This window comes from Ambystoma mexicanum, chromosome 12, assembly GCF_040938575.1.
Source record: "Ambystoma mexicanum isolate Mex_15411 chromosome 12, UKY_AmexF1_1, whole genome shotgun sequence".
Classification (NCBI taxonomy): Eukaryota; Metazoa; Chordata; class Amphibia; order Caudata; family Ambystomatidae; genus Ambystoma; species Ambystoma mexicanum.
The window spans coordinates 475,961,584-475,987,535 of NC_090936.1; the positions used below are offsets into that span (position 1 = coordinate 475,961,584).

The 25,952-nt window shown below is 46.0% G+C and overlaps 1 protein-coding gene across 1 annotated transcript in view; it reads left to right on the forward strand.

Moving 5' to 3' along the window:
- AGK (acylglycerol kinase) overlaps positions 1-25,952 on the forward strand; it is a 560,713-nt gene that overhangs the window by 205,556 nt on the left and 329,205 nt on the right. Inside the window, exons 9-10 of the mRNA XM_069628747.1 lie at positions 5,496-5,575; positions 6,193-6,250. Coding sequence (XP_069484848.1) covers positions 5,496-5,575; positions 6,193-6,250 — 138 coding nt within the window. The remainder of the gene's footprint in view (positions 1-5,495; positions 5,576-6,192; positions 6,251-25,952) is intronic.

Genomic DNA, 25,952 nt, shown 5'->3' on the forward strand with positions numbered 1-25,952 from the left:
GTTTTAGAAAATGTGTTCTCCATCACAGTAAATAATACGGAGCCCACGGGCGCAATTAACAAAAAATGTAGCACAGACTCCAGTGAGGCCGCAAGAACAACGGCCACAGAAGATCCAGCTAAGAGCAAGACCAGACAGATGGAGACAAACGAAAAAGAAGGAAAAACAAAAACATCACTGGCGATTGAGGACGAAGTTGAGGATGACGAAAATTTACTGAATATGTCAACCTATAGCTCACCGACTGAAGAGGATGTTGAGGTAGACAACGCCACTGAGACAGCTGATGAATGCGAAGTGAAAACCCAGCAAGATAAGACGAGAGGAGTGCCAACTTTGACATGCAAGACCCCTATCGAACCTGAACAAGAGAGAGCGACAGGTCAACTAGGAAAAAGTCTTCTTATGGCCTGTTACTCCAAAAAAAGCAGAATCAACGTTAAAGAATAAAGAGCCCAAAGAGGGAAACGTTGAAAGCTTTTGCATGTTGGAGGAGAAACGTGTAAGAATTATACAACAACAAAAAAAAAATGCTGTCTGTAGTCCAAGTGGGTTATCAACTAAACCAATAAGCAATGACATGAAGTGCCAACCGATGGTGGGGGTACAATCAGTAACAGCACTTTCTCCGAAAAGTCAAAGAAAAACAGCTAAACCCATTGATCACAGCTACAAATCTAAGAAACATGACAATTCCACCCGATACAGGGTACTAGTGGAAAAAATCGATCTCAAAAAGAGTGACCCCGCTTTAAACAGATACACGATATTGCAGATATTCCAAAAGATCCCATTGCTAAGAACTCTAAAGAGCCCACAAATTGACAGGGTTGAAATTATAGCAGATTCAAACCAGAAATTTGTACTGCTTCAAATTGCTGAGAAAAAAGTTGTGGAACTGATAATGTTGAGCGAGAGGCAATTGTTGAACGCAGGTTACCAAGTGTATGAGGCAGATAATGTACTGGGAGGAAACGACTGTGATAATTCAATAGATAAAGGTGCTCAGTTGAGAACTGAAAAGGAAATACAATTGAAAAGCCATCAGGAGAAAAGCCTAATAAATGAAGACCAAGAACTAGATGGCCGGGCTGAAGAAGATGGGGGTACACAACACTCGCTGGAGGAGATAAAGCAGAAAAAAATCAGAATAACAGTAGAGAACACTCAGGATTTAAAGACGGTGAAGTGCAAAAACACACTGAATACTGAAGATGAGTCCCAATCATGGGGATGGATAGCAAAATCTTTAAATGGGTCACCAATGAGCTAATGCCAAAGGGGAAAGCTGGTGATAACCTCCTGGAACATTAGGGGGTTCAACCATTTATTCAGTTCAACACCAGAGTTCTTGAGAAAAGCCGATATTGTCTGCATGCAAGAAACATGGTTAACATGTATACCGTGTGTAGAAGGCTACGAAGTAGTTTTCAATCCAGCGATTAGCAAAGGAAAAGGTCGCCCAATGTTGGGACAATTAACCCTGATCAAAAGAAAAAGCGGTCTGAGAATTAAAGAAGCTTGGAATCTATCGTCCCATCTGCAAAAGATTTGCATTGAACCAGTGTGTGCGTCAACAACTAACAATCAGACCATCTACATTTTAAACGTGTATTGGAATACAACAGCGAAATTACACCTAAAATTTGAGGATGACATCTTAGATGCAATCGACAGCATACTAGAAGGAGAACCAAATGCACTAATAATACTGTGTGGAGACCTTAATATGAAACTGATGGAGATCTCTCAATTTAAGGCAATAGCGAATCACAGAGAAAAAATAAACTGTGATCGCTGGCTTGATGAAATGTCTCTAAGAAACCTAGTAATGCTGAACGGAGCAATAAAGGGTGATACTCCAGCCAAACCAACCTGGATACGTGGAAGTCAAAAATCAATATTAGATTACATTTTTGTCTCTGACAATCTATTCCAGGAAATTGACTCTTTCCACGTGGTTATGACTAACCACAGCGACCATAACATGGTGGCAGCCAAATGGATTAAGAGCAACTCGGTGGAGCGTAGGCAATGGAGACAAGACCCATCTGTGGTTCCTGGTCGTAATAGACTGCGTTTGAAGCAACGCGACATTGTGTCAATCACTGAATCAGTAAAAAAATCTCAAGAACAGAACCTCCCGAGGTCAATGGAATACCAACAACTCCTTGAGATCTATAAAGTCAAAAAGAGAACGTCTTTGACGAGATCGGAGCACCGAAAACACCAGTATGACCCGGAAGTAGCACGAAGAAAAAGAGAATTAAGGAAATTAATACGGAAAATTAGTGCCCTACACGCAGTGGACATGGAAATACAGATAAAAAAGGTGAAAAACCAATATAACAACTGGTATAAACAGCGTAGAGCAATATTTGAACAAAGAGACACAGAGTCAATGCTGAAGGCGCTAAATCGAAAGAACACCAGAGGCTTTTGGGACATTATTAACGACACACACAACTCCGACAAGGCATTGCTATCAAGCATGGTGCACGAAAAAGAGTGGGTAAATCACTACACAATGTTATTCAAAAGGAGAAAAACGTTTGATCCATCACATGAAGCTACTAGACAGCCCTGGGAAATTGACATGGAAAGAGAAGACATCCGAGCGACCATCAGGAGATGCATGCAACACCTCCCGTGCAGCGGGACCGGATGGCCTGTCAAATGCAGACCTAAAAGAAAATATCAAAGAATGGTCACATTTCTGTCATACACTTTTCAATGCAATAAAAAAGGAAGGGAAAATCCCTGAGACATGGAAATCTGGGATTATCGTTCCGATCTACAAGAAGGGCATCCGCTCAGATCCTTCGAACTACCGCCCAATAGCCCTACTTGATGTAGTGGGGAAAGTGTTTGCATCGATGCTGTTAGCTCAACTGACCACGTGGATCAACCAAAACAAAGTATATGATGAACGCCAGTCGGGCTTTGTCAAAGGTGTAGGTTGTAGTGTAAACTTGTTGATATTGATCCTGCTAAAAATCGATGCCATCAGATCAGGACGAAAAATATATCTGGCGTTTATTGGCATGGCGAATGCCTTCGACAGTGTAGACAGAGAAACTTTATGGGAAAAACTCAAAGAGGATGCAACGCAAGCCTTATCCATGCTATCAAAGATCTATACTCCGACACCTATATACAGGTGAGACTAGATTGTGAAGGAACTCTAACTAATCCCATACCAACGGAGAAGGGTGTGAAACAAGGGTGCCTTTTAACTTTTATATATCGGAAGTTGGAACATCACTGTCATCCGTTGTCTCATTTCCGCCGCTCATAAATGGAGTGCCAATAAATCATATCATGTATGCGGATGACATGGTAATTATAGACCAGACCCCACCCCCATAGGGCTCCAAAGAAAACTCACAGCATTAAGAACTTTTGCTGAAGACTTGGGTCTTGAGATCAATGTGGCCAAATCAGAGATTTTAGTATTAGAAAATCAAAGAGGAAGAACTGAAAGTAAAAAAAAAACAACTTGGTCAATAGGACCAAATAAATTAAACAAGGTGCCGCACACAAGATATTTAGGAACCATTATTAACTCCAGCATAAATGACACCCCAATGATAAAAGAAAAACTCCTAAATAGCTGCAAACTATTAACAGCACAGGGTACCATTCTACAGCAAAAATATGGCAAATTTTCTTATGAACCGGTAAGAAGATTTTACCAAAGTAAAGTAAGGCCAATTCTCACCTATGGTGCCGAGAATATATTTGGGTGTGATCACAAAATATGGGCCCGTTGTGAAAGCATCTTTTGGAAAAGGATTTTACAGATTGCATTAAGCACACCTACAGCATGTGTACTGTTTGAGATGGGAATCTCTACTCTTAACGCGAGAATCACCTGGAACAAACTGGCTCTGTTCAGGAAAACACACGAAGTAGCAAACCTACCCTCTGTTAAATTCTTGATAGAAGACAAAGGACAAGGAAAATCAGCATTGTGTGAGTGGAAGCGCCAGTGCAAAGAGATTCTAGTACAATTGGGTTCAGATGAAGATACTTTATGGCAGAATCCAGATCTAGTAAAACGAAAATTATTAGACTGGGACTGGATAGAAATCAATGAAAAAAAGATCTTCTCAAAAATGTATGCTAAACACTCCACCTGAAGCCAAAAGACGCAATACACTTGCAAAATATCTAATGCTATCACCATGCAAAAGATTACGAAGACTGTACTTAAAATTTCGCCTAAACATCTATGAAACCAAAGAGATCCTAATCCATCGGAGAAGGTTGCGGCTGGAAACTCTAAATGTAGGTTCTGCTCAGAGGAAGACGAAAATTTAAAACATCTGGTCCTGCATTGCCCCGAACTTAAAGGTCAACGAGAAAATTGCTTAAGGAAGGAGAGGAGTCTAGTCCTGTCGTATGGTCTGGAAGAATGGTGGTTACATCGTCACAATGGCGAAAGCAAATCCCTGCTGATTGCAATGATGCGATTCCGTGATCAAATGCAAATTCGGTTGGTGGAGACCTCTCCATATTGCGAGGATAAGACAACTGCAAACGATCGACTTGGTGAATAGTGAAGACAATGAACAAGAAAGCCATTTATTATATACACATAGATCTGAAGACGGAAGGTGTAAAGAGTACAGAAATAAACGAGAATTAGATGAATCTCTCGAATGGAGACATACCATGGTCCATTTGTGCTAAGCTAAGAGAAAGTTTGTCATCTAGTCGTACTTCCTATTCTTGTTTTTTGGACTTTATTTTATGTATTCTAAAAGTGTTTTATTAATAAGTTAAACTTTTCAAAAAGTTTGTAAAAACTGAACGAAAATAAGATAAAAAATAAAAAAATTAATGCTGCTTTCACACTCACTATTCTTTTTCATTTGTTGAGTCATGCGTGACGTTTTAGAAAATGTGTTCTCCGTGCTTATCTGGCCTTTCACTCTTACTGGATGCATCATTTCTGATTAAAGAATATGGTCTTGATACCTGCTCTTCCACTGGCAACGGTTGACAAGGGGCAATCTTTGATATAAAGTGTGGACATCTAAATGCCTGTTCAAACTCCCCTTCTTGAAGCAGGTATCATCTGTTGTAAGTAGGAATGCCTCCCCTAATATTCCCTTAGTCTTGCCCTCGGAATGAAGAGGTGTCCCTAAGCCGGGAGGTAGGGCTCATTGGCTAAAGGGTACTTTCCCTCCATCTGGAAGAATCATCTTTGGTTGGATAGAGTTAAAAGGTCGCCCACACATTAGATGTTTGATCTTTTCCTGGTAGGAACACGTTTGTGTAAGAAGCACATTAGTGTCCGCTTTTATTTATCCTAGACTTCTCTGTAGATGTATTTCTGATGGTTTTTTATTTCTTAGTTTCATTCCATCTTTTTCTTGCTTTTATGGCTCATGTTCAGCTGCAACATTCGAAGAATACAATATCCTGTTTTCTGTCAGGATGAATTGTAACTCATTTTTTTTAACTAACTATATTGTTTTTTCCCCTAGGGTGAAAGTAGCCCACCTGTGTATGCAATGACTGGCTTAAAATGGGGATCGTACCGAGATGCTGCAGAGAAGGCCAGCAAGTATGTAACCTTGGCAATAATTTTCAAATTGCACACTGGATAGTGTAATTCACATATGTAGGCCTACACAGGCCCGCCTATGCATAGATGTGCACACGGACAAGTGGCTTAAGCTCCAGTATGTGTGTGTCGCACATAAATACTAAGGTGTATTGCATCTAATTTGATGAAGTGCTTGGATTTTTAAAGTGTTTAATTATCATCATTAATCTCATTAGAATATGAAAGGGTATGCCATTTTAAGATTGAGGCATATAGTCAGCTTTTATGGTTTGGGAAATCCACAAATCACTGTCAGTTGTTACGGTCCGATCTTTGTTTATTCAAGCATTCGAAGAGCAGGCAGGTCTGAAGGCTTTGATTTTTACATTGGCAAAGATGCTTCGTATATACTAGCAGTGCAGTTTTAAGCAGTACTGTATTTCAGGATTAATTTCTAATGGCCGTGTCATGGGTGGTTGGTTCTCTGTACTATGATGTATTATTAAATGCGAAGCTGGATGTAAGGATTATAGTGTTTCCATAGTGGAAGGGGTGGTTTTAAAAGCAAACAAAATTGCGACCACAACAAACATGTTACATTTCCTAAATGTGTAGCTTTTTTTGTTACTTTGTAGATATTGGTACCTTGGGCCTCTGAAAAGCAAAGCCTCTCACCTGTTCAGCACATGGATGGTAAGCGAGAATATGTGATGCAAGCTTTTAAGAGTGCTTTACCCTAGTCCAGCGCCATATGTATTTGCAAACTCTGCCCATCTTTCTTAATTCAATTGCTTCTTTCACCCTTCCTTTTTTTTTTTTATAACTGTTTATTGCATTTAAACAACACGACAACATAGATATTAAACAAACATTCATCAGAAAAAGAAAAACAAGGCAATATCGACAGCGGCAAGGGCACTGCAGGGCCAAGGGGCCGTGAGACGGTTGCGAGACAAAGAAATTCTGGTAACACAGGTTGCGACTTACGTCCTCGAGTCAGGGGAGGGGTAAGGAGGGAGGGTGAAGGGGTGGGGGAAATGGGAGGGGGTGGATTTCAGTGAGCATTGAGCCATTTACCCCATATCTTTTCAAATTTACGGGGACAACCCCATGTGTTATGGATCCGGCGCTCTGGAGCTGCACATCTGTCCAGTTCGTTGCTCCATCGGTTCGGGCACAGTGGGTCTGCAGAGCCCCAGTTGGCCGCGATGAGTCTTTTGCCTGCCCCCAGCGCAACCGCCAAAAACATTTTTTCGTATTTTGTCAAGTCCACTTCTCTTCAGATGCCCAGGAGTGTCATTTTAGGATCCTTAGGAATTGGCGTCGTCAGGACAGTGGAGATCGTGTTGATACAGTCCCCCCAGAAGACTTGTAACACTTCACAGTCCCAGATCATATGGTAGAAGGTAGCCGGCTCAGTTTTGCATCTAATGCATATCTCATCCTCAGATCCCCCCCATCTGGCCATGTCAGTGCGCGAATAATGGGAGCAGTGGAGGATTCTCAGTTGTATTAGTCTGAGCTTGGTTTCTATCCCAATTTCTCTAGGGGATATTAATGCATCTATCCAATCTTCAGGTTCCAGTTCACCTAAATCCCTTTCCCACCTTTCTTTGAGCCTATTGAGTTGTGAGGCCCCGAAGGAGTTGAGGGCCTGATAGAGGGTAGAGGGGACCTTGGAGGGAATTCGTTGCGGGAGGACGTCGGTCTCGATGGGGGAGCAGGGGGGTATAATTGTTGTGTCAGGGAACTGGGTGCAGATGGCATGGGTCAGCTGCGCATGCCGAAACTGGTCCATGGGTGCCAAGCCGAATTGATCTTGCATGGTCTCAAAGTTTAGGAGGTGACCCCCCCCCCCCACCCCCTGGATCACATGTGCTAGTGTATTTATCCCTTTTGCTCCCCAGTGTTCAAAAGAGCCCATTGTAACGCTCGCCTGGCTCCCACGGAGGCGCGGGCGTGGCTGGGACTGCTGTGACCTCTTCTGCAGAGATGCGTAAAACCCGGAAGATGGACTGGACTGGATTCCCCAACCTGGCTTTTCTGGCTCGGAGGAATATCCCACTGTGTGTGAAAAGGAAGGGTTAATAGTCTGCGGGTGATGTTCCGACCTCCCACTTCCCTTCTCTCCCTCCGTGAAACCCTTTTGGGATTCCCTGCGAAGACTCACCTTAGGGACCCAAATGACGAGCTCTCCATCCCGCTTCTGATGCAGGGGCGCGTTGTGATTCCAGTTACTTCACTGGATTGATGAGTTTAAACTAGTTTGTCCATTCCCGTCGTACCGCAAATGTTTATGGCAAGTTTGGGTTTATATTCACTCATCTGTTCTTTTCTTTCGCAGGTGCTGGAGAAGATTCCGGGCTGCAGGCGATTTGGATGAAGCCAAATTCTGGTAAGAATTCCGATGAGAGATTCCTTTGCTGTTTTAAGTATCTCCTTTAATGTCCAATGTCTTTTTCCCCATAGGGGCCGGGGTACGGCAATGCCGGAGGTAAGGCGCTGACCCGAAAAGAGCTGCTGTGTCTCTCTTGCAAATGGGTAAGTCTTGAGTGAGCGTATTGCTAATGTTCTCACATGCTCTCACTAATACAATGTTTGTTTCTTTTCCCCTTAGGGGCCGGGGTGCTGAGATGCCGAAGGTATGGCACAAACCCGAAGGCGGAGAGGGAATTGAACCACAGGTAAGTTCTACTTAGATTCGTGTTTCCCTTCTCACCTCTCTTTCTCCTTCCTTCCAATAGGTGCTGGATGGCGGTGGAAGCTCCGGATGGACGTCGCCGGACTCGAAAACGCCACGTGCAGGTGAGTGAAATGCAGCGTGCTGCGCGCGACGCGATGCGCGTTTAAAATGTTTGCCTTCTTTGCAGGATCGTCGGCGTGCAGAATCCGGAGTACAGATGTATCAGGTAAGGTTCTTGTTTTCACCTGTTCTCTTCCCTTTTCTTCTTTAGGTGTTTCCAGGATGCTGGCAGGCGTGATGGAGGACCAAGGCAGGAGCAGGCACGGTGAGCGTCCAGCTGCTAAGCGCAGAACAACGCGAAGCGTGGTCTGCTGCTTGGGTGTGGCTTAAATAGCCTTTCAAGTAGTTCCAGGTATGTATTCTTCCCCCAGAAATATGTATTCCTCCACCGGTCACACCCTAGAGATCAAGTAGTCCCTAGAAAAATAGTTCCTTCCAGTCTTGGAAGTTGCAGCATGGTCTGCACAGGTAAGTTTACACCAAGCACTACTCCCAACCTACTTCTGTATGAGCCTGGCCCGATGGCGCCAGGACTGATGTCCCCTATGAGCCTGACGCCAACGGCGCCAGGACTGAGTCCAAAGGGCCCCCATCTGGGGCTGCTGGGACTTCCCTTGAATGCATGGTGTCTGTCTCTGAGGGTGCCGGGCCTGGTTTGGCTCCTTGGAGGCAGGCATCATGACACCCATTTTCACTATTTCCGGGAGATGCGCATTCTGCCATATGGGTTGGGATAGTGTTGGCCTCCCCTTCCAGCCTACCAGTTTATGTGCGTCCCACCAGGCTCAGCGGATATGATGCGTTATTTTTGGTAGCATTGGGAGTTGGTTGTTGGTGGCATACAGGATCTGCAGTGGGGGCATTGGGGACATGGTCTCTATTTCAATATGGATATGTGGTAGTGTGGGATCTGCGTGTAACCATTCATTTACCACGCCGATCTGTGTCGCCAGATAATACGTGCGTATGCAGGGTAGGCCGATGCCTCCCTCCCATTCCGATCTCTGGAGCGTGTTAAGGGCAATTCTGGGTTGTTTCCCTCCCCATAGCAGTGTGCAAAGATTCTTTTCAATAAGTGTGAAAGTTTCTCGGGGAATAACGAGCGGGGTGTTTTGGAGAACATACAGGAGTCTGGGGAAGGTCATCATCTTGAATAGCGCGGCCCTACCTATTAGAGATAGGGGGAGTGATTGTCAGTGGGAGACATCCCTATTAAACCGCTCTATTACGGGGTGAAGGTTGAGTTGGAGGAAACCTTCTAGTGTCGGGTCGAGCCGTATGCCCAGATATTTAAATTCCCTGATACAGACATGATATGTGCAGGTCTCTGGGATCGCAGACTCGCCGCCCTGGATCGGGAAGTAAATGGTTTTGGCCTCATTCACCTTTAGGCCCGCAAAGTTTTGGTATTCCCTAAGGATAAGGGAGACGGTCGGGCATGAGGCCCTCGGGTTGCTAAGGTATACAAGGAGGTCATCCGGGTAGAGCAAGAGTCGATCCTCGCCTCCCCCCGGCCAGGCAAATCCGGACCAATTATTGTTTGCTCTGAGTTCTGTTGCTAGTGGCTCGATGGCAAGGAGGAAGAGGAGTGGAGATAATGGGCACTCCTGCCTAGTACCTCGGCATAGAGGGAATGGTTTGGAGGACCTACCGTTTACCCTCACCGTGGCCTCTGGGGATGTGTAGAGGAGTTCGACCCATGATATGAATGTTTGCCCGAGGTTCATTCGAGCCATGATTGCCCATAAGGCGTCCCATCCCACAGAATCGAATGCCTTCTCAAAGTCCACTGCCAGGAGGGCCAATAGAGCCGGTATTTCTGTGGCTCTGCTCAGGGCGATTTGAATTCTGCGTAAGTTCGTGCGGGTGGATTTATTGGCCATGAATCCACATTGGTCTGGGTGGACAAGAGTCTGAATCACCTTCAATAGCCTATTAGCGAGTGTTCTGGTGAGGACCTTGGCTTCTCCGTTGATCAGTGAAATGGGACGGTAGGAGGCACATTTCTCTGGGGGCTTTCCAGTTTTATGTATGACAACTATGCACGCCCTTCTGAGGTCTGGGGGAAGTGCCCCTTGTTTTTGACTATGTAGGAACATGCGGTGCATATGGGTCGATAGTGTGCCACCGAGGCATTTCCAAGTCTCTGTGGGGAAGCCGTTGGGGCCCAGAGTTTTCCCGGGTTGAAGCTGTGCGAGCGCCTCTTGTATTTCAGTCTCTGTGATTTCAGCGTTCAGGATGTCTGATTTGGTGGTGTGAGTTTCGGGATCTCAATCCGGTCCAGATAGCAAGAGGGCTTGAGTGCAGGGCTTCCGGTGGGCGGAGTATAGAGTTACTTGTAGTAAGCCGCAAATGCTTCCACTATGTCAGTCTTCCGTCAGCAATGTTCCCTCTGGAGATTTGATAGCACGCACATGTCCTCTGCTTTGCTCACGTTTCTCCAACCAGGCCAGGGTTTTATTTGCTTTATCCCCTCGTTCATAAATTTGGCTTCGGACTAGCTGATGGGCTGTTCGTGCATTGTCCAGAGCTATATTGCTGAGGGCATCTTGTGCCGTGATCATGGCCTCCTTTGCTTCTTGAGTGTTGTGTGCCAGGATTTGCTGTTCGCATTCCAGGACTTTTGCTTCTGCTTCCCTGACCTTTTGGGCATGTCGTTTTCGGTGGGCGGAGACCGCCGAGATAGCTTCTCCACAGAGGACCGTCTTACATGCCTCCCAGATCGAGATCGGGCATTCCAATGAGCCTTCGTTTATTTCGAAGTATTCTGTCGGCTTTTTTTTTTTTCCAGTTCTTCCGCGATTTCAGGGAGTCGCAAGTGGAATGTGCTTAAGCGCCAGTTGCGATCCGGGCGTTGGGAGGCACTCTTCATGGTGATAAGGAGCGGAGAGTGGTCCGAAATTCCCCTTGCGAGGAGTTCAGCAGATAGATCCGTTACGGGGGATGAAAGCATAATCAATCCTTGAGAATGATTTATGCACGCCGGGAAAAAAAAGGAGAAGCCAGCCTCGCCACCATGGAGTGAGTGCCATGTGTCTGTTAGCCCCTGTGCTTCGGCGAACGTGGAAAGCGATGTCAGGGCGGGTCGGCCTCCAGGTCTCCTGTAAGACTTATCGACTGTAATTGAACTGAAGGGGCGGCCTAAAAAGGCGGAACCTCAGGCTGAGGTATACAATGTATCACATATAGGGGTAACCGCTGGACAATAGTAACGGCATACTCATAGTTTTGTATGCCATTATTTACAAAAAAGTGGTTGTGGTGAGATCACCACTAATCCATATTTGTGACAGAGTCTGAATGACCCCATTAGACTTGCTCCTGTTTTACTGCAATCTATTTCTATGTTTTACTTCACCAAATTGTTGTCAATGAACTGATGTTTAGGTTTTTTTTTTGCTTTTCTTGCTATTTGCATACCTCAGTCTACAACTCCTGTTTTTTGACAAAGTACGACTACATGTGAATAACCTGTTCTTTTTGCATATTGACTATTGTAAAATACATTCAAGATACATGCTTCTAAATGTTATCTACCTGTTTTCACAAGTATCAAGATGCCCTACTTTGATTGTAGTTGGCCTGATGTTTTTAGCTTAATTTAATAAATTAGCACTATTTAAAGCTCCTCTTTTTGCTAGTACTGTGCCTATATGTACGAATGAATGTGCCTATAGCCCTTACTTAATGGGGTCATTCAGACTCTGTCACAAATATGGATTAGTGGTGATCTCTGTTAATACCACAACCACCTTTTTGTAAATAATGGCATTCAAAACTATGAGTATGCCCTAACTATTGTCCGGCGGTTACCCCTATATGTGAGACCTATTGACTGTGACCTCCATCACTTCATTGAAATCTCCTATCACCCACAGGTTGGCCTCTTCTTCCAGGAGCAAGTTCCGCAGTTCGGTCAGCAGTTCTTTCGTGAGCGTGGGGGTGGGGGCGTATATTGCGGCGAGGCCCCATTTCTCACTCCAGATGTCAGCAAGCAGCATCACATAGTGGCCCTGAGGATCGGTTCTGACTTTTCTGACCTGTAGGGGGGCTCGTTTACGGACGAGTATCATCGTACCCCTGGCGCCTTTTGTGAATCCAGCGTGGTAGGTATGCGGGTAATTGGATCGTTTGAAAAAGTTGGTGTTCCTGCCAGTCAGATGTGTTTCATTGAGGAGAACTATGTCTGGTGAATACCGGTTGAGATATTGGAGCACCAATCTTCGTTTCACACTGGAGCCGAGGCCGTTAACGTTCCAGGACAGTATAGATAGCGTGTTGGTGTTTACTCTATCTGCGTGTGTTACTTAATGGAGCATGTGGAAGGAGCAATGGTGGTCCCTGTGTTTCCAAGGTGCGCAGAGGTATTCACCAGAGGGAGACGTCTAGGGGTTGCCCTGTAGTTGTGTGGCTGATGACTGGGTGGCTCAGGTGTCACTGGCCCCGCCCGTAGACAGTGTTTGATTCTCCTGCCAGCATATGTCAGTGTCCTGCCTTCTCATCCTGTGATTCTGATTACTTACACCCTTAAAACTCCCCCCACCCTGTACTCCCCCCTCCCCCTAACCCCCCCCCCCCCAACCCCAACTGGGAGCACCTGTCGCCCAAGCATTAAACTTATAACTTGGAAAACTTCCTCGTAATAACCCGGACTAGGGTAGTAACTTCTGCTGAGTCACCCGGACTGCGGTTGACACTGCGATGCCTGGAGGGCGGCGGCCGCTAGAGTGGAGTTTACGTAATGTTACATTGCGGATCCAGTTCTATGATGCCCAGACCTCATCCGTTCTCTGTGGTATTTTTGGCGGGACGCTGTGGCGACTCGGTTTCCAGGGCCACCGGAGTTAAGGGTGGCGAGCGCTATCCGGATCTGGGTTTCCGTGCGGACTGTCCGGAGGGCGAGCGTCGGGCCGTGGGTCCATTGAGGATCTGTGAGTCGAGCCATTCCCATGCTTCTTTGGGGTTGTGAAATAGTTGTGTCGTGCCCTCGTGATGGACCTTGAGCATCGCCGGCAAGAAGAGAGCATACTTGATTGACAGGGATTGAAGTTTCTTCTTGACTGAGTCAAACGACTGGTGGGCCTTTTGAACCTCCTTAGTATAATCCGGGTAGAACCCCACTCTGTATCCATTGTATGTGATTGGGCCCGAGGCCCGTGCCATCTGTAGGATAGCGTCTCGGTCCTGATAATTGAGGAGGCGTGCAATTATTGTTCTGGGCGAGGCTCCTGGGGTGGGCCGCCCGGTGGGTACCCTATGTGCTCTTTCAATGGAGAAGAACTTCGACAGTTTTTTCGGGGGCGAAGATATGAGTCGGCCAGTCTTCTAGAAAGAGTTTGACACTAGGGCCTTCCTCTTTTTCCGGAATCCCAAGAATCCTGAGGTTATTGCGACGTGCCCTACCCTCGCTGTCTTCGGCGCGGTATTCAAGTTGGTTGACTTTCTGGGCAATAATGGCAAGTTGTTGTTCCAAATGATGAACGTTGTCTTCTGTGTCCGATACTCTTTGTTCCGCTTCGCCGACTCTGGACAATAAGTTGCAAAGATCTTCGCGCAGGAGAAATATTTCCGTGGAGACTCCACCAATTTTGAGTTCCAGCAATGTTCTCTAGTCCCCAATTGCTTCCATTAAGTCGCTCAGGGAGAGCTGGGGGTCCTGAGTCTCTTCCCTGATTTCTGCTTCCGCTGGGGTTTGTATCTCCAGGCGGGGAGGGGGGGAATGCACTGTGTAGAGGTCCATCTTGCTTTGTAGGGTTTGCCTCTCAGCCTTGTCCTTGCCCATGGCGGAGTTGGTGATTCGCGTGAGGCGTTAAGTCTGGGTGGATCGTGTTGATGCCCCCCAGGGGGTTATCGTGAAGTCCGAATTGGGGTGGGCTTGTCGTACGTCTATCTTTCACACGATTCTGTCCCTGTTCCGCAGCACCAGCAGGATTACTTTGGCCGCTGGGAGCGAATCCCTTGCTATGGTTGGCCCGCTGTGTCTATTGGGGGGTTGTGGGCCCACTGGGGGCCGTGGGCCCACTGGGGGGTATCCGCAGGTACGCCCACGCAAGGGCCGCGCACGCAGCCTTGACTATGTTCTTTTCATGAGTAGCGTGTAGAGGGCAGCAGCCTCCGGCGTTCGCGCACACAGCGGGGTGCCGGTGGCCATCTTATAAATAGTACCTCCCCTGAGACTGTTGATTGTGGGGTGGCAACGAGTTCTCCTACCGTTGATGGTTCCCAGGATCCCTGCTCTGGGTTGGTCCGGTAAAGTTTGGGGTTTACCCAATGCATGGTCTCACATGGAGTTTTCTCCCCCTGTGGAGTATTTGTCCAGCACTTTATGCTTGCGGGGCTGTGATCCTTGCATCAGGGGCCTCCGTCCCCCCAAAGGCCGTGTCCCACAGATGCTGCCTTGTTGCCTGTTCTCTGGGCCCCTGATCGATTGTGCAGTGTGGGGGGGGAAGCTGCAGGCGCTGTCACAGGTTCAAGGTGCTTATATTGTTGGGGGAGGAGAGCGCCCTCAGTCCCCGCCGCTCCGTTCCCCCCTCAAGCAGATCTTTTATTTTAAAGAGGGTGTGCCGCCTCCACAGTGCGGGTCGCTGTCCAGTCGTTCGCAGGGTTGGGGGAGGGTTGCACGTACCTTGTTGGTGCCATTGGGAGAGCGCGGCACTGTTGCCTTTTTTCGTGCCGCGGCTTAACCCCAGGTGCTGCAGTCTCGCTAATTGGGGGGGGCGGATGGGTTTCAGCTCCGTAGTGCGTGTCTCTCCCCAGTTTGTGATGCCGGATCAGGCAGCGCAAAGTAGGTGTCCCGCGCTGTCAGCGTCCAGTCGCCCAGCGCGTTGCAGGTGTCCGGCTGCCGTATGGACAAGGCGGTTCTTCCCCAGGGGACAGGGTCGCGGCAGCCTCGGGCACGGAACGTCGGCAGTGGCCGTGCCCGCGATTCAGGCACTCGTCTGGCCTCCGTGCTAGGAGTACAGCAGGGGGGGACGGGCCCCGGGCAGTAGTCTGATGGTGTTGGTGCGATGCCGTTGTCTGTTGTCCCTGGTTCACCCGCTCCCCGGGGCCTCAAAGACCACGGTAGCCCGGGGGGGAGGGGCGAAATAGCCGCTCTCATCCGCCCAGCAATGGCGGCGAGTCTCGCGCTGGCAGACACAGGGACGTTTCTCATGTTCCCAGGTCCGATTGTGCCCCAGCTTGCAGCAGTTGTGGCCTGGATAGGTCCACCGCTCCTTCAATACTTTTCAAGTTTGGATGGATTTTCAAAAACTGAGTCTTTTCAGGATATGTTACTGCGGCCGCCGGAAGCCGATGCAGTTAGCTCCTCATGCGCGGCTCGAGCATGCGCAGTCTTTCACTCTCTTCCTTGACACGTTTTCCATTTGTATGTTTCAAACTTGTTTTTTGCTTTCTGTCCCTCTACCTTTAATCCCTGCTTTTCTTTTTCTCTCATAACCTAATTCTGTTGTTGAAACATTCTAATTTATTTGCCCTCATTCTCAGTCACACTTTCTCCTTGCTTTTCTCTCACTATTAACTCAGCCTGACAAATTATGTATGTTTAGACCAAGTTGGACATGTTTCCCACATTGAAAGTGTTTAGTGTAATGTTAAATACCAGTATGATGTGCAACCAGAAAAGCTGAGATATTGAGGATAACCCAAATCACCAGTAAGTAAAATGAAAACAGAAAATAGCTGTAGGCTGTTGAAAGTAATGTTAGGATTACTTTCAATTAGTCATTTTCTTTCTCATTACAGACCTTGCCTTGAGGTTTTGTAAGTGAAGGCAGAAAACTTGCTAACCCTTTAAATTGAAAAACATGTTTTAAAACCTCCCATTATGCCAGCGGTCAAATACACATGTCGGACGTGCGAGAGGGAATTCAGGACTATGACCAGGAAGAGTGAGACTCGTAATGAATATTACAGGGAAGTAATTGGAGCATTAAATATTTTTCTCTTCCTCATCAGTGTCTTTCATCTGTGTGTATATAGCAAGCAATAACTGACTCTAACCAACTGTGTGCAATGTTAAAAGTACAGGAATTCAAATGGAAAACCTAGTTTCCCAGTACTGATAGTCTGAAGGACTGATCACTTTCACCATTACAATGGCCAATAGGCAAGCGTCACTTCTCTTCAAAAGGTCAGGTTAAAAACACCGCAAAAAGAATGATGATCCATGGGAAACGATGGAGGGAACATTTGCAAAAAGAAAATCTTTCCCATCATTCATCCCCTCCCTTCTGACTAGGAGCGGGGGAGAGGGTCTAACCCACCTCCTCTTCCAGTCGGTTATACAACCTGGACAGCCCATCAGCATTCATAAGTTGTGCCACCTGGCCTATGCTCAATAGTGAAGTCGAAGCCTTGAAGGCTTATGAACCACGTGAACAATTTGGGAGTCCCTCGCTACATGTTTATTAACCACTTTAAGGGCTTAGGGTTAGTCTGCATAGTGGAACGAGTCCCAAAGAGATATGGTCTCACCTTCCTAAGGGCCCACATGACAGAGAAGCATTCATTCACCACAGTCGCCCACCTGAGCTCTCTGTCCTTAAACTGGCGACTAATAAACCCTATAGCAGGTTCCCTTCCTTTGTAATCAAACTGGTAAAGGACCGCACCTTTCCAAATATCAGTCATCTGGCTGCACTATAAAAGGTCTCGGATAATCAGGTGCCCTGAGAACCGGGGTCTGACAAAGGGAATCTTTCAGGCCTTGGAGCTTTTCACACTCCTCTGACAAAGAAACATTCTTGCGTCTCTTTACAGTAGTGAGGACCGCCAAGGGGCAGATATGGTGCCACAGTCTGTTTATAAAAGCTATGCAATACCCAGTGATGCCTAGACAAGCTGTCTCCTGGGTTTGGGTTGTGGGAGTTGCCCAGTCTTGTACAGATAGTACTTTACGAGGTAGAATCTGAAGCTTGCCCCCACCAACCTCCTGCCCAAGGTTAGTCAGTGAACCATGACAAATCTGGCACTTGATAGCCTTTATGGTTAAGTGGGCCTGGTGAAGCACCTGCAACAGTCTTGAGGTGTCTTGCATGTTCTTCCCTTGTTGGGCTGAAGACTGCTCTGTGACCCAAATATGCCCTGCAGAATTCATCTAACCTATTCATCTAACGTATTCAGGAAATGGTTGACCAGCCTCAGGAAATTGCCAGGTGCATTCTTGAGACCAAAGGGCATTACTGTGAACTGGTAAAGTCCCTCAGGCATAGGGAATGCTGTCTTCTTCTTGGCATTTTCTGTCGGGGATATTTGCCAATACGCTGCAGTGAGATCAAAGGTGCTAAGGTAGTTGGCAGCACCTAGCTTCTCCACCAACTCATCAGTTTGTGGTAAGGGATAAACATCTGCCTTAATGACATTTAGAGCTCTATATTCCACACACAATCCTAAATCGGTTCAGACTTTTGCTACCAGAACCAAGGACTAGAAGGCTCAATTAACCTCTTAGCTAAGATTTTCATGGTAATGATAAATCTTCCTGAACTCTGTCAACCCCAGAACTTTTTGCGTTACTGGTGGATTCTTTTTCCTCATACCTCTGTGAGTGGGAACCTTTTTCCACACTCTAAGAATCTTGATCTCTTTTTATGGGTGTCGTTTTTAACTGATTCCATAGCGTCTTTTGAAAGTTATCCTCTTTGACAACTTTTTGGCAGTTAGTGCTTATTGTTGCTGGGTTGCCCTAGGGGCTCCCCTTTTAACATTCTCTGGCTAAGCTTGTGAGAATTACAGTTCCCAAGGGTAGAAAGGAACTTTGGATCCCTTTACATTTGATTAGGTGAGACTGGCACCCCCACCTTATGTGGAGTGCTGGGGAGATACGGAGTATCCCCTTTCTCATTTTTAATGTAACATTTATGTTACGCAGACAAACTTAACTTTTAATGGTTGGTGGCAGTGAACCTTTTTATTAATTCGGTGCACCTTTACCGCAGTCTGTTTGCACAGCCCCGGTAAAGGCACCCATCGGTGTTTATTTTACCAAAATTGCCCTTTCTTCTTTTTTCGTCATTTTAGCTTTTCTTGTCCTTTCTTGTTCCTTCCAGGGCGGGAAATGCCTTTGTGTGATTTTTACCTTCGGCAGTTCATGGTAGCGTAGACAGAGCAGCCAGGCTTATCTTGGAAGGGAGAGAGGGCTGTAGAATCAGTACAAATGAAATTGTAATACAAATAGTCCAAAGAAACACTATGTAGTTCTGGAGAAGTCAAACCTTTTCATACACTTTTAGTATAGGTCACACCTATTCTTCTGGAATAAAAACCAATGGTTACTCTCAGATTACATTCAGTAATTCAAGGGTAGTAGACCCTACCAGTTGTACCGTGACGCTCCGCAACAAATGACATCAGTCAACTGGACAGTACACGTTTTGTGAATAGTGGACCACTTATTCTAGGTACAGTAAAAAAAAAAACAAAAAGAAAAAAAAACTACTTTTGTGATAAGTTATACTAGGTGAGTAAAACCTAAGGATGTAATGTTCAATTATGTGTGCTTTTGAGATCAATGAAACACAGATTGAGATAAGCAGTAACTCTTTTCACTTATTTTTGGATGTGACACAGCTAACTCAAGGTAAGTAAAACCCATATACTTTTTCAAGGAGCCATCAGCAAATTGGGGCAAGTATAAACCTAGGACTCGTTTTTTGTCTGACTAAAACAAACCAGGTAAAGCAAAATCCAATGGTACTCTTCATAAATGACTCCAGGTTATTCTAGGTAGGTAAAACCTAATGCAGACTTATTCTAGACAGGCTAACAGCAAGTCAGGGGTAAGAAAGACCCAGTTGGGGGACACGCATACAATTATCCTAGCAGGAATAATAAAGTGAAACCAACAGCATTACTTTTGGGAAGAGGCACAACCGAATCACAGGTGTGTAATATACCCTTGCATCTACTTTCTGTTAGAAGGGCAAAACTGGTTTCTAAGGAAAGAAAGATGTTGCATATACTTTTCAGAATAGTGCAACACACATTCAAGGTAAATAAGAACTTTTGTAACTGTTCACTCTGAGTTAGTTACCAACCAACTCTTTTACAAGTAAGTAACTTTTAAACACTTATTGTCTTTTCTAGGCAAAAGGCCCAATGCTTTAAAAGTATTTCCCTTATTCTTGGAGCATGAGTGTTCTCAGTGGCAGAAGGGGGGTCACTATGGTCTAGTGTCCAACAGGCAGGGTCAGGATAGGTTCTTAAGTAGCAAAAGTCAGAGTTCCTAAGGAAGACTGTTCAAACAGGTGAGTATTTTACTTTAGAATTAGCTAAGGGTCCAGGAGCTTCACAGAAGACACCCTAGGAGGATTCCAACAGTGGGACGGGGTGAACTTGACAAGAGGCCTCCCAATCACAGAAATCACCCCACAACTACACAGGAATCACAATAGACCTAAGGTAAGTAAATACCCAAGTCAGCACAGTACCTCAGTGTTGGGGAGAATTCTCAGAAATATGCTAATTCCCTCCACCTTAGAGACCCCCATCAACTTTGCTGGATTTTGAGGACTTTTTTTTTAACCTGGAGAGAGTGAATCCTTTTTCCCCCACTCTCTCATATATTTGAATGTGATTTTGAACTCTGTGTTTCTTTTGGTTGTGGAATCCGACAAACTCCATAGGGATCATCTTTTACATTGTGTCACATAGCACCTTCAGTGCAGTGACACAGGGAAGTCTTTCAGATTTCCCAAAGGTTTAAATACCTTCTCTTGGATAAACTACTGTTTCCAAGAGCAGTGAAGTGAAATTGACTTTATTTACATTTGTAACTTTCTAGACCCAGCACACACTATCTTACAATAGAGAGGTGGAGGGGTTACTTAGTATCACCTTTTATCTAGCTTCTCATGTAACATTTTGGTAACACTTTCCTCACAGAATGGCTGGTGGCAGTGGTTTACTTTTAACTGCTGTGGTGGGCATTGACCGTGGGCTGCGTTCGCAGCTGCAGTAAAGCACCCAAGGGTGCCATTTTTGTCAAAATGGCCCGGTCTTCTTTTTTCACCATTTCTATATGGAAAGGTCCTTGAGATTTTCTCTGCGCGCCAAGCCGGAATAGGTTCCCTTTGTCCGCTTTGCCTTTGGCGGGATTCACAAGTGAAGCCCGCCTCTGGCTACAGGGTGTCTGGGGCGGGCAGGAAGTGAGGGACGTGCCCGAAAACTCCCTGTTCTTAGTCTCCTAGTAGACCCAAATGCACTCTGTGATTTGCTGGCTGACTGTCCGGCAAGGACAGCCACCCTGCTGGGTGACTGACAGCTAGGCTGGAATGAATGGGAGAGAACTGAATAAAAGGTGAGACTTTTGGCTTGGAAGGCAAAGTCGACCACTGGACGAAGGAACCGAAGAAGAACTTGAAGAGGACGTCTGCTGCAACTCCTGGACCATTGGTTTGCCTGGTAAAGCCCTGCTGCTGTGCTAAAACTCTAAATTTGTATCGACGGAGAAGCCCATGGAAGGACGACTTCTCCCCTTGAGTTGGTGGGACCAATCAACTCCAAAGTAAGCCACCTGGCCATTCTCTCGGAGCTGGTTGCGTTTCCACAGAGTTGCTGCTGGAAACCGAAATGCCAGGGAGAGGAACACCAGATTGTGTGCGTTGTTTTTAAGTTGGCCAAGAGCTCCAGGAAGATCCTCCCAATTTCCAGGAAGCACAGCTGACTGAGCCTGAGCCCCCTCAACAGAGTGCGGGACCACAGAAGCAAGGAAAGTCCATCTAGACAGCCAGAAACCGCGCTGGTGACTGAAAACAGGACCTTGGAAGGGATTTTGCAGCAAGGATCAATGGGGAAGGCTGTAGGCAAGGTTTTCCTCGCGGCTAGATGCAACTCTTTGGATTTGGCGCCTTTTACAGGAGCACAGAAGAAGACCGAATATCGCTGGTCCGATTCACGTCATTACAAAGGTCCACCACTCTGATGAGGGGACTTTTCGGACTTGATCTCTGGAGATCCAGCAGGATGCCCACTAAGTTTCAGCGTGTTTAGGAATTCAGAAGACCGTGCACCGCACAATGGCTCGAGGCCCCAGGGTATTGCAGCCCTGCAAGGTTGGAGCATGGCTTGGGATGGCTCAAAATGCAGGTCTTCTTGAGTCTAGTGGGTCTCATCAGGCTCTGGGTCTTAGTCCCCAGGTCCTTTGGAAGGAAGGGCTACAGCAGGCTCAGGTTACACAGCAGGCTCTCTGGTCGCTGGAAATAGTCTCAGCCGCTTTTCCTTCATCATCCTCTTCGGTTTTGGTTTCAGTGGATGACTCGTCTTCAGCTTCCAGGTTCGGAGTATTTAACAGGAACTAAAGCACAACTTCTGCATTCTTTCTCTCTGCATTTTACAACAAGGGACGGTCTGGTTGTCCAATCAATACAGCCAGCCCTCACACAGCCAGCCCTCCACTGGGATTTGTCCCCATTCAGGCAAAGAGAAAGACAATGGGCTGTGGAGTTTTGGACTCCTCCCCCACTTCCTGCCTTCACAGACCGGCTGGAGCCTGGGCAGGGAGTCCAGGTGACTCTCGCCAAAGAAAAAAATCACACAAAGGAATTTCCCACCCTGGATGTCAAGGGAAGGAAGAAGGAAGAAGGAAGGACAAGAAACACTAAAGTGGGGGGAAAAAATAAGACCGGGCCCTTTTGATAAAATGAACACCCTTGGGTGCCTTTACTGCAGCTGTGAACACAGCCGCGGTAAAGGTGCACCAAATTAGTAAAAGGTATCACCGCCACCAGCCGTTAAAGGTAAGCTTGTCTCTGTAAAAGAATTGTTACAGTTTTAGTGTGAAAGGGGATACATTGCATCTCCCCAGCACTCCACATAAGATGGGGTTTGCTGGTTTCACCAAATAAAATGTAAAAGGTATCCAAATATCCTTTCTACATTTGAACTGTAGTTCTTGCAAGTTAAGGCAGAGAAAGTTGAAAGGGGATTCTCTAGGGCAACCCAGCAACAACAGGCACTTATTGCCAAACATTTGTCAGAGGTTAACTTTAAAAAGACACTATGGAGAGTCTAAAAAAGGACACCGGTAAAAAGAGTAAAAGATTCTGTGTGTGGAAAAGGGTTCCCACTCAGAGGTATAAGGAAAAATATCCACAGGTAAAGCAAAGCTTCTGGGTTTGACACAGGTCAGGAAGATTTACCATTATTATGAAAATCTTACCGAATACTTGTCCCTCCCAGACTAAGGAACAGGAGGATCTAATCCTCACCTGGATGGATCTCGTGTTTAAAGTCGGTTAACCTGTTTGCTGAGTCCTCTAGACATCTTTTTATAACCCTTACTTTGATACTTTTTCTGATATTAGTTATCATTTGCAAACTATATGACCTACAAGCAGTGTTGGGCACTTTGCTCTTGTCTAATGTATAGGGGATCTGATTTAAGAGTCCCTCAGAAGTTGTAACAACTTCTGAACCTACAATAGGCTTTTATAAAGAAATCCCTCAGAATCCCTCAGACCTAGAGGGGTCTCTATGATTCCTCACCACCTCTCTCCCAAGAGCTGGTTGGGTCTCGGGTATCCTAGTTGGAGGGGTTGTGGCAAAGCATTGTACATGCTTCCACTTCCTCTTAGATCTCTTTTTACCTTGGCTAGAGGTTTCCCTTCAAACACTAGGATTTACAATGGGGCCTTCAGCAGCACTGTGTCAATGTGTTTAGCCTTTGACTTATCTTTTCTGGATTTCCACCAGCTTTGAAGTTTACCAGTCCTCAAAGGCTTAGATAGATTTCCAACTTGCCTATCCACCCCTTCCTCAGAAGCTGTGTGGGTCACAGACGACTTTAGAATTGGAACTGAAATGGTAGAGCATGGTCAGGGCTCCTATTTCCCTAATAATCTAGCTGTAGATTTGCCTTTGTTACAGGATGGTCTCCGAAAAATAAGGACTTGCAGTAGGATCCTCTGTAGGGGATCCCACAGGTTTATGGTTGTCTCTTGAAACAGAGACGCTATCCTTGTCAGAACACCTATCCATCTCTCCTGTAGGAGTAGTTGGAGTCGCAGCCTTTTATTAGAAGGCATAGTAAGAAAGCTATTATTAGGTTTATTATTACTCTTTTTGGCTTTCAGATTTTCAGGTCTGGAAGTTTCCTTCTGGGCACTCTGAACTAAAGGAGAAAACGTAATTCCTACCTTGGGGTCAAGGAAAACTTGTCCTCTTAGCTTTGTTAAAAACACCTACGCTTTTCACATCCATCTGGATCACCTCCACTCTAAGTGGGTTTTCAGGTGTAGCCATGTTTAGAGCCTTTTTGTACCACTTCACTGTAAGTGGGTTTTCAAGTGGTTCAGCCACTAAAGGTTTAACTGAAGGGGCCTTTAGTCTAAGGACATACACCACACAGGGTGTGTGACATGAACACCAAGGTTCTTGTCGGCTCTGGGAATTGACTCCACAGCAATGGTTCGCGAAGTCGAGGTTTTGAGATTCAAGAACCCCCTCCACTGTCTGTGAGGTTTCAGAGGGACGTTCTACCTCCGGCTCAGCTGAAGGCAGTCAAATCTGTGACTCCAACAAAGCTTTTACACAGTGTTATAGATTGGACAGGAACACTCGTGGTTCTTTCACATCAGTGCGAACTGAAGGTGGAGGGGTCACACCAGTTACCTGGTTAATGGCATCACACCATATTAGTACTAGGACTAACGTTATTCAGTTTCTGGGAACTAGTTGAACCACTTACACTACATGTGGTTTTTCTAGAGGCTCAGTCATCATAGCAGCTAAATAGGGGGTCACAGAAGTGATCTCTAGCTTTGTGGGCCTAGGGGCTTGGTCCCTAATTGAGGTTATGGGTGCTACACCCAAGTGCCCTTCATAGTGGCGGTTAATGCCTTTTATCTCTAAGGAGGGGTCGCCTAAGTGGACCTCTCTGACTTCAAGGTTAAGAACCTCAACCTTTTTACAGGGGGGCTCAGCTGAGCCAAAGGCTACAGCTTTTCTGCTATACTGAGTATTAACGGATTTCTTAAGGCATGAGGAGAGAGCACTTTCAGACCTGCCTGTTATTCTCAGAGTCCCTTAAGGGGTTTAGACATGGAGAAGCTTTCTTCTTCTATTTATGAGAGCTTCTTTTACCCTATCCCAGTTGCTTCTTTCCACTTCATGGGAAGCCTAAAAAGAACCCAGGGTATTCTGTCACTCCCACACAGACCAAACCTTTTACAAGTGAGAACTAAGGAAATGGTGTCACCTCTGTTTCGTTGCGCAACCCAAACATAAGCTAAGGAAGATATAATTATACCAATTCTATGTCGGTACCGACATAGATTTTGTATAATTTTATCTGCCTTAGCTTATGTTTGGGTTGCGCAACGAAACAGAGGTGACACCATTTCCTTAGTTCTCAAATTCAAACTCCATTAGTTTCGAGGTAACTACTAGTCCGTCAAGCGTGCAGCAGCCCGGGGTCTTTTTGATTACCTTACTATTGATTGTAAATTGTGTTTCCTTCTTAACCACTTTTGTAGTCCCAGCGCCTCCCACATACGGCATACCTCAATCCTTTTACAAGTGTGGTCAAATGTTTTCAGCCATAAAATAATGACACACTTAATGTCATACTGACTCAACCAATTTTGGAAGCCTGGAAGGTGCAGACGTAGAAGACCCTGGAAAAGAAGGGTCCAGATTGGTTATACTTTTTCTCACTTTCCCAGATCTTCAAATTGGGTTTCCACAGAAGTTGTCTTTTATACAGTTGCAGAGACATTTCAGAAGTCATGGTAGGTAGAGGCAGGAGAAGGAGAGGGGGGTTGAACTAACATTCTCCTCATCAGAACCCTCATTTTGCTCCTCGCTGGAGTTTGGATAGCTTTCTGAACCCTCATCCTCACTTCAGCAATATTGTTAGAAGTGGACATTGGTTGACTGGAGCCATTCTTATGGTCCCACAACCTTTGTATTAAGACAAGCTTACTTCCTTTACAATTGAGGCCCTTCACATTGTGAGCAATCCTTTCATTGCAACAATAAGAGTATTCCTTGGGCCTAAACCAGGCCATGGTGTTGGTTCTTGTGTTAAATACATGCATAAGTACACTTTACTTTGGCTAAACCTAACCTACCAGATGGTTTCCTTTGCACACAAAGTATATCAATAGTCAGTGAAATGCAATCCACATTTATCCTAGCGCATGCCAACAGTGTTAGGACAGTTTTTCTGAAGTCCAAGTAAAACCATTCAACTGAGACAGTACAAGACTCCACTCTTAGTATAAGGCTGTAGCACCTGAGTTCATGGTAGCATAGACAGAGCAGCCAGCCTTATCTTAGGAGGGAGAGAGGACTGTAGAATCAGTACAAATGACATTTTAATACAAATGGCCCAAAGAAACACTATGGGTCTCATTACAAGTTTGCCGGTCCGATAACAACGGTACCGGTAGACTTGCTGGTACCGTTGTTAACGGACCAGCAAACTATGAGTTCTGCTCGCGGGTGCCTTCCCGCCCGACAGGTCTGACCTGGCGGGCGTACCTGCACCCGCGAGCAGCCACTGACGGTAGCTCTGGCACCATTCTGAATGCTGCCGGTGCTACTGTCCTCCCCATTCCCATTGAGTCCTGTGGGACTCAAATGGGAATGTGAAGTCATTAATTCTGGCGCCTGGCAATGGGGAAATACAGGGTCAGCCAGGTCTGTAATGCC